Genomic DNA, 14,950 nt, shown 5'->3' with positions numbered 1-14,950 from the left:
CTATGTGCTTTAAATGTACGGTGGCCTTACTCTTTTTTTTTTCCTTTTTAGGTGAAAACTGAGAATCTGGGTTTGTTTGTTTGTTTGTTTGGTTAGTGGGTTGCTACCAAAAAAAAGTCTGAAAGTGACTTAGTGCAACACATAAAAACAATTGCAAACAAGAACATTTAAACTAATGTACAATACAAAATATCTGGATTATAGGATATGGGTTCATGGGAGGGACAAGGGGGGCAAATTCTCCCACCAATTTAGGAAGAAATGTCAGAGGAGGAGCATAAAAAACCGAATCCCCCCCCCCCCCAGAAATGTGTGCGTGGGGAAACAACAGCCAAACCCAGGCGCCATCCTGGAAAATCGTGGGTGCTTTAAGCACCCGCCCCCTCCTTCCCCCTCTCAAACCGGTTTGGCAGCCAGGTAACAAAAGGTAAGGACACCGTTATTTCCAAACGCATGCGCCATCCCCACCACACCCCCAAACATCTGATCTAATTAGAGGCAAGGAGAGGGACGAGTTTTGCTAGAGTCTCTCATTCTACTGGCGCAAACAGCCGAACTCGCGTCTCGTTGGGGTGGAGGAAAAAGCATCCCCCCCCGCAACAACTGCGACTTTCTCTGCGAGCGCGCAACTTACCCGCTGCCCAGACGAGGTGGAGGTGGAAAAGAGACGGCGAAGTGTGAGGGACTTAACCTGTTCGCCTCGCCGGCTCCCTCCCACCTTGCTCGCTGTACCTTGACCCTCTCGAGTTCAGCCCGGCGCGCCAAAGACGAACCGGCTCCCGGGGACTCGCGAAACCTAGCGGCTTTGGAACGTTCGGCGCGCGGGCGTTCCATCCATAGAACGCCGGGAAACTTTTTTGTGTTTCTGAACGTTCCATCCGCAGAACGCCGGGAAACTTTTTTGTCTGAACGTTCCATGGACGCCCGTTAATAACGAAAACAACTAAACTAATAGGTCTTTTTTTCCTTTTTTTTTTTTTTGCTTTGTTTTGTCTTGAAGTAGCGGGGGAAGAGGAAGTGGGCCAGGAGTAAGGAAAAGAGGCCATTTTTGGGGGAGTTGCGGGGGTTTATTTATTTTTTTTAAAAAAATTAAGCGCTCACCAAAACAAAGATGCCCAGAGCTTTCCTCGTGAAGAAAACTTGCGTTTCTACCGGCAAGAGGAATTGGAGCGAACTTCCCGATGAAGAAAGAGGCGAGATCTACGTCCCAGGTGAGTCTTGGAGGAGAGGGATCTGGAGTGCGGCGAAACAACGGCCGCCGCGGCTTTAGAATTAAAAAAAACCCTTTGCTTTCGAGCGAGTTTTAAATTTTATTTATTTATTATTTATTTGATTTTTAAAGAAAACTGGTTTAGAGATTAAAATGCCTCCGGGGGTGGGGGAGGAAAGGAGAGGACGGAACCAGGTGGCGCATAACGGCCACCATCGTCGGAGGGCAAATTTACAGGCTCCTTCGGGGCTCAGGCGCATTCCGGAGAGGCTCCGATCCCCACCCACTTCGTTTCCTGGAGGAAGGAGGGGTGTGTGAGGGGAAACTGGGAGGAAGGGGGAGCGCGGTGGGTGAGGAGGAGGAGGAGGAGCAGCAGCAGCAGCAGCAGCAGGAGATCATAACTCGGTTCCCCATGAATCACCTCAAGGCAAAACAAGGGAATCGCTGCCTTACTCATCGCAACTCCCACACAGACCTTTTCTTGGAGCGGATCGCACCTGCGCGGCGCGCCGGGCCATCCAGACCTGCCACTCGCCCGAGAATGCTGGGAAAGGGCAGTTATGCGCGACTAGGCTCCGCTCGCTCACAGTGTGCGGCGTTTAAACACGCCGGCGATGGGGCTGGTTGGTTGGCAGGGAAGACCGAGGCGCAAAGGGCGGCGGCGGCGGCGCCTTTTCTACGATGGGATTGGGCGCTCCGGACGCCGCTCTTGCTGCTCCCACGCTAATTAAACAAATGCAAACAAGCAGATTTAGAAGTTAGTTAAAGCCTCGCTTCGTGCTACGGATTGAGGTGTCGGTGTTTCTGCCAGTACCGTCCGGAGGAGTTGTGGTGATTTGGGGTTAAACGATCTGATTTTTAAAAAAGGCATAAACATTTGAGTTTCTGCAATATTTTCTCCATTAATAATAAATAAATAAATACAACTAATTTGGCAGCCTAGGGCTGTATCCAGCTGAGTCAGTGCCGGATTTACATATAAGCTAAACAAGCTATATACTTAGGGCCGCACTCTCTTGGGGGCGCCCCCCAAAAATAAAGAAAAAAACCCTGGATTTACATTTCAAAAATATAAGATAAAAAACAACAAATGAAATAAAACCTACATACAGCAACAGTGTTTTGTGTTGTGTAGGCTCCTATGATGTAAGTAATAGGGCCCCAATCATTTTATGTTAGAGCTTAATAATTATTTCACTATTAATATACTTCTTAATTGTATTTCAGTTCAACAATTACTTGGATAAAATACATATTTTGTTATGTGCAAATGGCTTTAGATACCTATTAGGTCCATAAATTACCGTATAGCATATATTCAACACAAAAAACAGCGGCAATTTGTTGTTGACAAAGGACAGCTGGACATATAAAGGGCCCCATTAACTTCAGTAGCTTAGAGGCTCATCAAACCTAAATCTGGCCCTGAGCTGAGTCCTGCTTGGAGTAAACCCACTGAAACCAACGGCCTTTAAGGTACTGTAGTCATGGCCATTGATTTCTATGGGCCTATTCTGAATAGGATTTATTTGAATACAGCCCTTGCTTTAAAAAGAGAGAGAGAGAGAGAGAGAGAGAGAGAGAGAGACTGCAGGAGTCTGAAGTGGTATGCAACAGTCAGAAATTGAGCTGGGTGCGTAGCAGTGCACACCAATGTGTGTGTGATTGGCCTAATGAATTTCTGCGTGCCCTACTGCTGTGAAACATGCAGAAAAGCAAAGTATAACATATTTTAAATAAATAACCCTCATGGGTGTAGCTAGGATTTATGGCTTTATGTTTGGGGAGGGCAGAACCGAGCTGTTAGTTAAGTACATTTTTATTTACTGGATTTGGGGGGAGGGCAGCTGACACCCCCCCCGTCCACTCCTGGCTATGCCCATGATAATCCTCCCACTAACACACACCAGAAACCTTTGCCTAACCCTCCACCGCTCACCATTCTGCAATTAAAAAAAACCCTGCGAGTTAGCTCTGGATTACAGCCTCTTGCCCTAACTGCTAGGCTCTACTCCTTTCCTTAATACAGGGTCCAGAACGATGGTTAGTGCAGTAACTACTGGGTGTCACTTCCCTTCAGGGAGAAAGCAACAGAGAGGAAGAAACTGCATCTTCTTGACTTTCCCCTCTAATTACTTTGCAGTTGCGCCCTAGACCAGTGTTTTTTGGCCTTGGTCGTCCATTCCCCGCCAGTTTCTGTTGGACTACAAATCCCATCAACCACAGCCAGCTTAGCCAACGGTTAGGGATGGTGGGAGTTGTAGTCCGGCAACATCCAGGGAGCACCTAAGGTTAAAGAACGCTGCTACACGCTTGTCACTTCATTTTACTTCCAATAATTATAGGTCACTTTTCATCATAGAGTGTCACCACCAATAAAACAGTTGATCGAGTAATGCTGTGTTGAAAACGAAAACTGCAGACAAGATGGTGGGGGTGGGGGTGGGGAATCAAAAACAGGCATTGTACAACTTGCTTGAAACGGTTTTTGCAGCAGAAAGGTCCTCATCTAAGACCACAAACAGAGACGCCACAAGAAGATCTCATTGATTGGACAGGAGGATAAGGGATCAGGTGGTCCTGAGGTTATCCTGGACCCAAGTTTGTAAGTTAATAGAAGAACCCTGAACTTGACGCAGCCACATTACTGTATGAGATCATTTCCGTAAGGGTAGCTCTGCTAGGCTGTGTACACACCATATATTTAAAGCACATCATCTGTAGTTCAGTCGTTTAGTCGTGTCCAACTCTTTGTGACCCCATGGACCAGAGCACGTCAAGCACGCCTATCTTTCACTGCCTCCCGCAGTTTGGCCGCATCCTCTCCCCACCCCCACCCCCAAATCCTGGGAATGCTAGCTTGTTAAGGATGCTGGGAACTGTAGCTTTGTGTGGGTAAAACTACAGTTCCCATGAGATTTAAACATATGGAGTGTGCACAGCTTTAGTCTGTGGTAACAGCAGTCTTGTGACATCTTCAAAAACAAGCACATTTATTACAGCAATACGGTGGTGTGGTTAAGTAATTTTACAGTCTGGTTACATGGGGAGGGTGCCCCATCTTAAGACAGTAATGTTTGTTCCTTGACTGACTTTGGAATGTGGCAAGCCAGCCCTTCTGTGTTGTTTTGTTTTTGTGGGGGGGGGCATTCCTGGTCATTCTACTGAGTGGGGCGCTGGGCTTCTCCCCCTAATGGCACCACTTGTGGCGTAGGTTTTGCAACTCACACTTATCTTTGATGAGATGTGTGCTGCATAATCCTCTATTGGCAGGTGCATATACACTGTATGGGGTAGTGGGAGAATCTTGAGGTGCGTAAGAGACAGAATCATAGCATTGGAAGGGACGGCGAGGGTAATCTTGTCCAACCCCCTGCAATGCCAGGAATCTTTCGTCCAATGTGGGACTTGAACCCGCAACCTTGAGATTAAGAGTCTCATGCTCTACCAACGGAACATAAGAAGAGCCTGACTGCTGCCGGATCAGGCCAAAAGCCCATCTAGCCCAGCCTCCAGGGGCCAGCCCCTGGTGACTGGTATTCAGTGGTAGACTGCCCCTGACTTTGGAGGTTCCATTTGGCTATCAGGGCTATGAGGCCACAGAGAGCAGCAGGGTGGTCATGAAGAGAGCGGGGTGGTGGTGGTGGAACCTGGCTTGGTGATGGAGGGGGAGCCCAAAGGAATTAGGCGGACGCCTGGCGCTCTGCTCGTAAACCTCCCTGTCTGTCTTGGCAAGCATCACAGAGCCTGACTTGGGAGTCTGTAATTAGCTTTTAATTAATCATGCTGGAAGCCTGCTCCTGGTTTCCTCAATAGATTCCAATGTGCTGACATGGGGAAAAGAATTCCACTGGTTCCTGCTGGTCCTCTGCTGAGGACCAAAAGGAAAACAGCCTGCCTTTAATCTGTCTATAAGCTGTATTAGTTCACTTGCAAAGTGTTTCCGCGGGGAGTTTGGGTTATAACAGGAGGGAAATTGAGGCTGTGTGTGAGAGGCACACAATTACTTTGCTATATCCTGAATATCCTGCCTTCTCTACAAGGAGCTCAAACTAGTGCACATGATGTATGTAGTATGGGTGTGTTTCTGTGAATAGAGTGTTGGCCTAGGACCTGAGAGACCAGGGTTCGAATCCCCACTCAGCCACGACGCTTGCTGCAGGTGACTTTGGGCCAGTTGCTGTCTTTCAGCCTAACCTACCTCACAGGGTTGTTGTGTGAATAAACTGGGGGACAACCATGCACACCACCTTGAAGCCACCATGAAAATAAAATATCCGCCTCTCCCGTTTTATCCTCGCAGTAACCCTGTGAGGCTGAGAGGAAGTTGTGTGCTTCATGGCTGAGTAGGCACTGGAACCCAATCTTTGGGGTCCTAGTCTGACACTCTAACCACTAGTCCATGCTGCCTTTTGAGGTAGCTTGGCTGGGGTCACTCCCTCTCTGGAGAGTGGTCTGTAGCCTTCCTTCAGAGGTTGTTGGAGAACAACCACCATCAGCCGTAGCGGAGTTCAAATCCCATCACATCTGCAGGTTGCACAGTTTTCTCCTTCCTGATCTCGATTGCAAGCTCTCTGGGGCAGAGACCTGTGTTTGTGCCTCTGCTACTCTACAAACAGCCACACCGTGCCTTCTCTTAAGTCCCACATTCTGACACTCCACCCCACTCTCCTGTAATTGTGTCACATACTAGTGTGACCAAGAAAGTGAACCTGGGGCGGAGCTATGCAGATTAAGGGCTGGGGCTGGGGTGAGTTACTGGGCCACCAGGGATGAGGATATTTGATCTAGCCCCCTCCCCAATTACAGCTAATAATAATAATATTTTTTTATTATTTATACCCCACCCATCTGACTAGGTTACCCCAACCACTCTGGGCTGCTTCCAACATATATAAAAACATAATCAAACCATACCTTCCAACATTTCTCTGATGAAAATTGGGACATCCCATTCCATAATGATAATTTTACCATTTATAGCCCACACATCTTATTGGGTTGGCCCAGCCACTCTGAGCAGCTTCCAACATATATAAAAACAGTGCTTTTTTCTAAAAACATGTTTCAAGGCTACTCTCATTTTCCTACTCGTATTGAAATATTGTCCCTCAATGAGGCCAAACTTAGATTCACAAAATGTTTAGGGGTATGCGTACCCCTGCGTTCCCCCCAGAAAAGCACTGTATTAAAAACATAATAAAACATTAAACATTAAAAAAAATCCCGATATATGATTGCCTTCAGATGGCTCAGTGGTCAGATAACTCCATACTCTCCAACATTTCTCCAATGAAAATAGGGGCATCCTGAGGGAAAGTGGAACATTCCGGGATCAAATAAGAAACCGGGACGTGTTCTCTAAATCAGGGACGTCCCTGGAAAATAGGGGCATTTGGTGGGTCTGTAAAACATTACACATTAAAAAGCTTTCCAGTGGTGCCTTCAGATGTCGTCTTAAGGTTATATAGTTACTCATCTCCCTGACATCTGATGGGAGGGCATTCCATGGGGTGGGTGCCACTACCAAGAAGGCCCTGTGCCATTCCACCCCCCCCCCCAACAGAGCCAGGCTGGAGAGCCTCTGGCCTGCCATATGTGGCTGGACTCCAACTCCCATCAGCCCCAGCCAGCATGGCCAGTGGTCAGGAATGATGGGAGTTGTAGTCCTGGCAAGATCTGGCGGGCCACAGAATAGAGCAGCCATGCTGCCTGGGGGAGAGGGTGATGAGAGGAGCCCAAAACACCTGGAGGGCACCAAGTTGGGGGAAGGGTGCTAAAATAATGAGCTGTCAGGGAGGACGCTGTGACGATGAGGTTAAAACTACCTTCCGTCGCTGGCATTGGGTGCTTTGGCCCTTCCTGCCGGTGTTCCCACAGGGGAGACCAGCGTGTCCCAGTCACACATTCCCCTTTTCATAACGCTGGGTACTTTGCTAGTCACAGCAATGAGTTGCTATAACCAAACGTTCTAGTTGTGCATATGGGGGGGGGCTGCGAAAGAAGCACTCTGTACCTGCTCAGAGACACTAAGAAATTACTTTTTTTTTAAAGGATTGAAAGCTGAGGATCTGGGGTGGGTGGTTAATGTGGCGTTGAGCTGAGGTCCCTTCCCTTTGCACACACAACCCGAAAATATTTGAGGAGACTCCCCCCCCCCAGTTGATGGGCATTGTCATTCACATGGTGTGTGCGCACTGCGTCTTCTGATCGATGCGGGGTGGGGTTTACCTGCCCCCCCCAAATATTTTATTCAAGTTGGCACCCCTGGGTGACATACACAGTTCTCTCCCCCCCCCTCTGTTTTATCCTCACAACAGCCCTATGAGGGAGGTGGTTAGGCTGAGAGACAGTGAGTGGCTCAAGGTCGCCCAGTGAGTTTCATGGCTGAGCAGGGATTTGAACCCTGGTCTCGGGTCCCAGTCTAACCCTCTGGCCACTGCAACACTGGATCTCTTCCTTGCTTCGTCTCCCCCCCCCCCCCACTGATAACCATACTGCTCTCCTTTTTGTGGAACTTTGAAAAACAGCAGCTTTGATTGCGGCTCAGTTGGAACCTTGGTTCAGCTCTGGAATGTGCCAGGTGGTACAGTGCCTCTGAGCACGTGCAGAGGTGCTGGGTAACTGCAGCCAGCCCTGACACATATATCCGCAATTAATATAGGGGGGTGGGAAGGAAGGAAGGAAGGAAGAGATGTGACTTTTCAGGGAGATTTAAGTTCCAGACCCTCCTTTCAAATTGCAACTGCTTTGGAACAAAACAGTTTCATCAAACTCTTTTTAATTAAAAGAAGTGGGGGGGGGGGAGAGAGAGAAAAACACCCTGACAAATTTGACAGGCTTCAAATAGCTTGCCAGTTCACTCCGGGCTGCTTGACGGATAAATCAAAAATGAAACTTAATACTGTTTCCGTGCGAAGAAAGTGGTTCAAAGAAAATGTGCGGAGATAAATTTCTTTTTTAAAAAAAAGTTTGGTACAAATGGGTTCTCCAATCTGCAAGGTGAATATGAAACTTTGCTTTTACCTGAGCTTTCCCCCCCCCTTTTAATATAATTATCATTGATCAGCCTCATTTCGGCTACTGATCAGCCTTTGGCTGGCCATTGATCAGCCCTTTTCTGCAAACCCCGGTGAGGAGAGCTTGGACTTGGGGCATCTTTAGTCTCCATGTTGCCTTTTGAGTCTGGCTTGTGCCATGAGCCTTTGGAGACTCCCACTTGGCCGCCGCCTAGTGCTGAGGTGTTCTTTCTCTTTCCAACGGAGCCGAGAAGAACGGGAAGGCTGGGCGATGTGCTTCCAGTTGGTTGGAGCGCGATTGCGCCATGTGCCCTCCCTCCCACCCCGCTTCCCCCCCCCAGGCAGGTGACAGGAGCTGGAATTGTGGCGCCGGCCCGGAAACGCTTAATTAACTACCTGGGCTGGGTTGGACTTTCCAATAACATCCCGGTTAACCGGTTCTGAGCTGTTTACTTGCTGTTACAGCTGACCCTGGGTGGTGAGGATGATAGTGGTAGCTGAAAGGAAGGGGGTCGGTTGTGGAGGTGGGATGGAAGAGGGAACCCTGTGACATTTTCAGTTGTGTTCCTGTAATGAGGACTAGCACCTTGGGGGGGGGGGAGAAGAGATGGGTGTTACGTGTTAATTCTACGCTTCCTGCCTCCATGTGTTTTCAGTATTGCACCCACTTATTCCACTCCTTAATTAGCCACTTAATTAAAGTTAGGCTATGTACACCTTTAAAGAACATTCAGAGCAGACTCATTCCCCTCAAAGAACACTGGCCGCTGTAGTTTGGGAATCGTAACTCTGTAGGCTGGGAATTGTAACTCTGTGGGGAGGGGGACTACAGTACCCAGAATTCTTTGAGGGAAAGGATGTACTTCAAATGTGTTTTAAAGATACAGTGTGTACATGGCCTTAGTTTTAGGGCAGGGTTGAGGAAGCCTTTCGCATGTTCTCGGAGTCCGGCTCACATTGGCTGCAGCCAGCATGGCCAATGTCCATTTTTTATTTATTTTTATTTATTTTTATTAGATTTATATATACCACCCTTCATCGAAAGATCTCAGGATGGTTCACAAGATAAAAAACACAAGTTAAAGCACAAATAAATAGTCAAAACAGAAGCAATGAAACAGTCACCCTCCTTCCCACAAACACATTTAAAATACTTTAGAATATTAATCGGGGATGATGATGGGAGTTGTCGTTGCGGTGGCATGGGGCACAGGTTCCCCATCACTGGTTTAAGGATTAAGTGAGCGCATATTGTGATCCTGTACCCCCTTACCTGGGAATAATCCCCATTGAATTCAATGGAACGAACCTGCGGCCTTTTCCGGTGTTCTTGGACTCTGTCTCCAACCAGTCCCAAACAGTCTGTCCAATGGTCCAGCAACATGCCATGGATGCTCTAGTTGATATCCCTGCATTGCAGGAGGTTGGACTTGATGACCCTCGGGCCGTGTTAGAAATTAGCCAGGCGCCAGGCGCATTTTGCTACTGGTGTGGGTCCAGTTGCGACTAGCTGGAGATTTCTGGGCACCAGGTTGGTGACCACAGTTTAAAATCCTCTGCCTTAATCCATGGAGACCCAAGTTTGGGAAACCTTGATCTGGGGGGTGGGATGGGACAAGATGGCACTTCCTTAACGGGATTGAGTTACAGGACAGGAGATTTTGGCTGAATGTGAGACGTTCCTTTGTCGGATGCAGGGATGTCCCTCTGAAGGCCAGCAGCTGGGAAGGGCAAGCACCCAGATTCTGTGTGCAGGCTTCCTTATTGGGGCATCCGCTGTGAATGCTGGGCTGGATGCAGCGCGACTGTTTCTATGTCCTTGTACCAGTGGAAGTGACTACTCCCTTTCCCACCCCGCAGTCTCCTTGGGCGGCTATGCCCTGTGGAAGGATCTGGAGCCTTCAGTGGCCGAGCCGCCGTCATACCCGATGCCCTTGGACATGACGATACGGAGCTCCACCTACACGGCCGCCCAGCCCCATTGCACAGCCCAGGTCCCAAGTGGGGTGCCTCAGGATGAAGAGCCGGGGTTCTTGCACCCCAAGATCAAGGTATGAGCTTGTTAAGAGGGGGGAGATCTCCTATGTTTGAAGGGATTTCAGGTGGCTGCTAGCGGGAAGGGTTTGTTCGAAATTAGCCAGGCGCCAGGCGCATTTTGCACCCGGCTTCTGACCATTTGCGACCAAGTGAAGATTCCTGAGCTCCAGGAAGGCGCCTGACATCTCCACCACCTGGAGGTGCGTGCATGGGGATCCTTGGGTCTTGACTGTTTTCACACTAATACCCCATCCTGTAGAATTCTATCAGGTATATTTTATCTGCACGATCTGAGGGCAGCTTCCCGTGCCCCCCTCTGGCTCCATGTGTGCATGTGAGTCTCACAAAGCCAATTCCACCGTCTTTTCTCTGCAGGTGACGCAAGGCGACGGCCCCGGGGAGCAGTTCTCCTGCCCCTACTGCAAGAAGGGCTTCTCCTACCAGCGCATGCTGAACCGCCACTTGAAATGCCACAGTCAGGTGAAGCGCCACCTCTGCCCCTACTGCAACAAGGGCTTCAACGACACCTTTGATCTCAAGCGCCATGTCCGGACGCACACAGGTGAGCTGTGGTTCTCTCTTACTTGAGAGCAGAGTTAAGCCAGGCTGGTGAAGAAGCACGGGTGTCTTCCCCTTCTGCTGCGACAAGCTCCTCTCCCCACTGGTCTCCCAGGACCAGGAGAGGCATGAAACGGGAGGAGCAAAGTCAGGCATGCTGGTGTAGTCTCGGATTGCTTGGGGGAAAGTCTGGAGAGGCGTAGACTTAGGCAGCTGTGGGAAGGAGGGGACCTTCTGCAACTGCCTCATAGGGGCAAGACCTACTGGAGAGAGCTGCTTCGCTAGTTCTTGCCCCTATGGAATCGCTTACTCTTCTCTACTATGCAGCAGCAATTCATTTATGGATCTGCCCTAGTTCAGTAGCAGCTGCAAAAGTACCACACCCTTCTGAGTTCACGTAAAAGTGCTCTGCTTTTTGCAGCAGTTACTGATCTGCCTGCCCAAAGACAAATGAGAGGGGGTCCTAGCCCAAGAAGAAGGTGCTTTAATACCATTTGGAAAGTTTGCTTTAAGTGTGGAAGTGGAGCACATTCTGCTGTTGTAAGAAATAGGTCTTTCAGTGTGCCAGCACCTGCACATCGGAACTCCCCGCCTATTGATACCAGGCAGGCGCCTTCCCTGTGCCCTTTTCATTGCCTGCTAAAATTGTTTTTGTATATGCAAGCCTGTCCAGACATGCATGAGCTTGTCATTGATTTTAATTAACTTTTTTTTTAAGTGCTTAACTCTTTTTCTGATAATCTCATTGTTTCAAACAACACATTCAAGCTTTCCAATTGCACTGTTTCTCCCGCCCAAATGCCTGTGTGTTTTGTGTCCACCGGTGCACTAAAAAAAAGACATTTGTCGCCCACTCCTTGCAGGCGTCCGCCCTTACAAATGCGACCTCTGCGACAAGGCTTTCACCCAGCGCTGCTCGCTGGAGTCTCACCTGAAGAAGATCCATGGGGTGCAGCAGAGCTATGCCTACAAGGAGCGCCGCGCCAAGCTGTACGTCTGCGAGGAGTGCGGCTCCACAGCCGACAGCCAGGAAAGCCACTTGCGCCACCTCCAGGAACGCCACCCCGACAGCCCACTGCTGCGCAAGGCCACGCGCAAGACGGCTGCCGCTGTCCACGCTGGCGTGGCACCCACCCTGCTGCAGGGGGGGCCTTGCCTCTGAAATGTGCGCCTGAGTGTTCTCGCGCGGGTGGGGAGGAAGTCCCTGTCCCGCAATCCTCTGGCACCCCTCTGTGCCCCCACCCCCTCTGGCAAGCACAACCCTCTTCCTAGCTCAGGGATTCTCAGAACTACTTATGGTGGTGTCTCTCCAAGCGGGAGACAGGGCTGACATTTTTATTTTGAATCGTGGCACAGAGCGAGAGGGAAAAGGAGAAGAGACTATGTTGGAAGTATGAAGTCGAATGTCCTTTTTTTTTTCCTCTGGGAGGAAGGAGCCGGTGTAGAAAACGAAACCCGGAGCATGAACTCAAAGTGGTTTTTCAGGCCCAGGAACGAGACTTTTCCAGTTCTTGCCTTCAATTCCTCCAAGGACCTGCCCTCCAAAAACCCAGTTATTTTGAGGGAATGGAAGGGGAGGTTGGCTGTGTGGGCAGTGGCGTAGCGTGGGTTGCCAGCGCCCGGGGCCACGTGGAGGGAGTGGGTGGGTGGGTGGGAGGGAAATAGATGGAGTACACATGCGCATTCAACTGCCTAATGGAGTCCACAGCACCCAGGAGATCGAAGCTGCAGGGATTAAAAAAAGGAGTCGTCTGGAGAGGTCACTTCCTGGTTCGCATGGAGAAGCTGTTTGCAATGGAGCCCAGCGACGGAAGTGCAAAGCTGTATTGAAGCAGCACTGGGTGTTGAAATTTTGTGCCCCTAACAATTTTGCACCTGGGGCTATTGCCCCTGTGGTCACCCCCCCCCACGCCAATGTGGACGCCTCAGGCCTAGGACTTTGCATTGTTATTCAGAGCGATGCTAAGAGTGCCTTAAGAAAACCCCTCTTAAGACAGGGTTGGGAAAGCTGGGGGGTCCTCGAGATGTTGTTGGACCCCAACTCCCATCAGCCCCAGGTCACTGAATTCAGGAGTCAGGGAGTCCAGCAACTTTTGGGGTGCCACAGATTCCTCATCCCTGTGATCTCATGGGTTTTATAAAAATGAAAAAGCATACCCTTAGTAGAGTAGTAAGCAGATAGTGCAGGAAAGGGCTTCTTTCTTTGCACAACAGTCATAGAATCATGGAAGGGACCTCAGAGGTCTTCTAGCTCAGCCCCCACCCGTGCAGAAAACGTGCTGCTACAGCATTCCTGACAGGAGGCAGTCCAGCCTCTGTCCCTCCTACAGACATGTAGCTGTTGAATCCAGAGGTTTGGGTGGCTGCACATTTTCCTGATTCTGTGAACCAGATGCAGCCTCTAAGACATGGATTTCCCTCTTTGTGTACCATAAGAAATAAATGTTAAACATGAGGCTGCCTCTGTATGAGTCCCCGTTCTGGCCTGCCAACCAGCCTCTACCTGGAGCTGCAAATCCTGTTGTGCCTTTGTGCCATGGCTGTGATTGCATCCCATAGGCAGAGTTAACTGCCCCGGTCACACCTCTGCGCTAAGCTGCTATAGGGCCGGCCCTATCGTTGGGTAGGTTGGCTGATTTGGGGCGTCATGAAACGGCAGCAAATTGTGAAAGTTATTTAAGTTAATAATGTAAATTGTATTATTATTTTTTATTGCGAGGGGGGGGGGGAGAGAGGCACTTGTGGGATATTCTGCCCTAGGTGCCAAATGTAACTGGACCAGCCTGGTGCGTTGTTGCCACGCAGGTGTGATGGAACAGTAGAAACCCAACGTCAGCATCTTAATGGGGCCGGCGCATAAAGTCAATTATATGAGGGTGTGAGTCTTGTTTACATATTGGTCTTCTTTCTCGGATCTGCTGGGAAAGGAGCCAGGCCTGTGAATTTTTAATGTTATTATTATTATATTATTATTATTATTATTATTATTCATAATCAAGGATTCTCCCTCTCATGAATGAAAATAAAGGAACTGAATATTTTGCGAGTCTGTAGGGTGCGTTGTGTTTTTGGATTCCAACAAAGCAGCCTTCAGCATCCTGGTGCCTCCACTAGATGGGAGTTGTAGACCAACAACATCTGGAGGGCGTCAGGTTGGTGAAGGCTGCAAAACTCTAGGGCTGAAAGCTACAGCTACATTTGCTGGGCCCAAAGGGTCTCGCTCTGGATCCAAACTGAGGCCCACAAGCTGGATCTGGCCTCCAAGGAACGCATCACCTGCTGCCTCCACCCCTTATTTCTGATGTAGATCTTCACTCCCATGAGTGGGCCTGGCCTGGCCTTCCTTCACACATTTCTACCTGTTTTGTTACTCTTATTTAGTTATTGAATAAATTGACATATCACCTTTAAGGCATGGGTGGGTGGCAGCAGCTTTCTTCACAAGAAAGTTTATCAATAGAGAAGCTTACAAATCAGTGTGAGCCCAAGGAGATTTACTCTAAAACAAGCCCTATGGAGTCTAGTCTTGGTGCTTCTTGTTTCTTGGCAGAATAAAAATTCTTGCTGAGGTGTCTTTTTTTAACTAGGGGAGCAGTGAGGGAAGACCAGAAAATAATTGTTTTATGTTATGCAAAGTTAACTAAACAACCTCCTTTTGACAGGGTTAGGGTGTTGGGGAGACAGATGCCTTGAGAGGAGTGGGGGAGAATAAAAATAATTTGGGGGACAGAGAAACAATGAAGGAAGGAGAGCAGATTTTGGGGTTATTGGTGGCATTGAGAATTAGATCGGCTTTGCCAGGAAAATGGAGGAGGAGGAGGAGACGGCTTGCCCAAGAGCCACATGCTCTTTTCTTCTTTAAAATGAGGGCACATTATACTGTAAACTGGGTTTGTATCCTCTTCTGTCTGGACAGAAAAGAACAATCTGCAAAGAACAATCCAAGTTGTAAATGCACACACAGCCAGTCAGAAACTGTTCCTTACACTTAGCTAAACACTCCCTCCTGGTTAAACAGTTTAGGGAGCAGAGGAAAGAAGGACTGTGTGGAGATAGATAGATAGATAGATAGATAGATAGATAGATAGATAGATAGATACACACACACACACACACACACACACAC

General features: G+C 49.0%; 1 protein-coding gene across 1 annotated transcript; it reads left to right on the top strand.

The window, feature by feature from the left end:
• Positions 1–1,095: 1,095 nt before the first annotated feature.
• On the top strand, positions 1,096–12,001 carry OVOL1 (ovo like transcriptional repressor 1). Its single transcript, XM_033136326.1, has 4 exons — positions 1,096–1,211; positions 10,090–10,280; positions 10,642–10,828; positions 11,688–12,001. The coding sequence occupies exons 1-4, from the start codon at positions 1,112–1,114 to the stop codon at positions 11,984–11,986; spliced, it is 777 nt and encodes a 258-aa protein (XP_032992217.1). The 5' UTR covers positions 1,096–1,111; the 3' UTR covers positions 11,987–12,001.
• The last annotated feature ends 2,949 nt before the right edge of the window (positions 12,002–14,950 follow it).

The sequence above is a fragment of the Lacerta agilis genome, chromosome 17, assembly GCF_009819535.1.
Source record: "Lacerta agilis isolate rLacAgi1 chromosome 17, rLacAgi1.pri, whole genome shotgun sequence".
NCBI lineage: Eukaryota > Metazoa > Chordata > Lepidosauria > Squamata > Lacertidae > Lacerta > Lacerta agilis.
The sequence above is the reverse complement of the archived record's forward strand: the minus strand, read 5'-3'. Positions and strand labels throughout refer to the sequence as shown.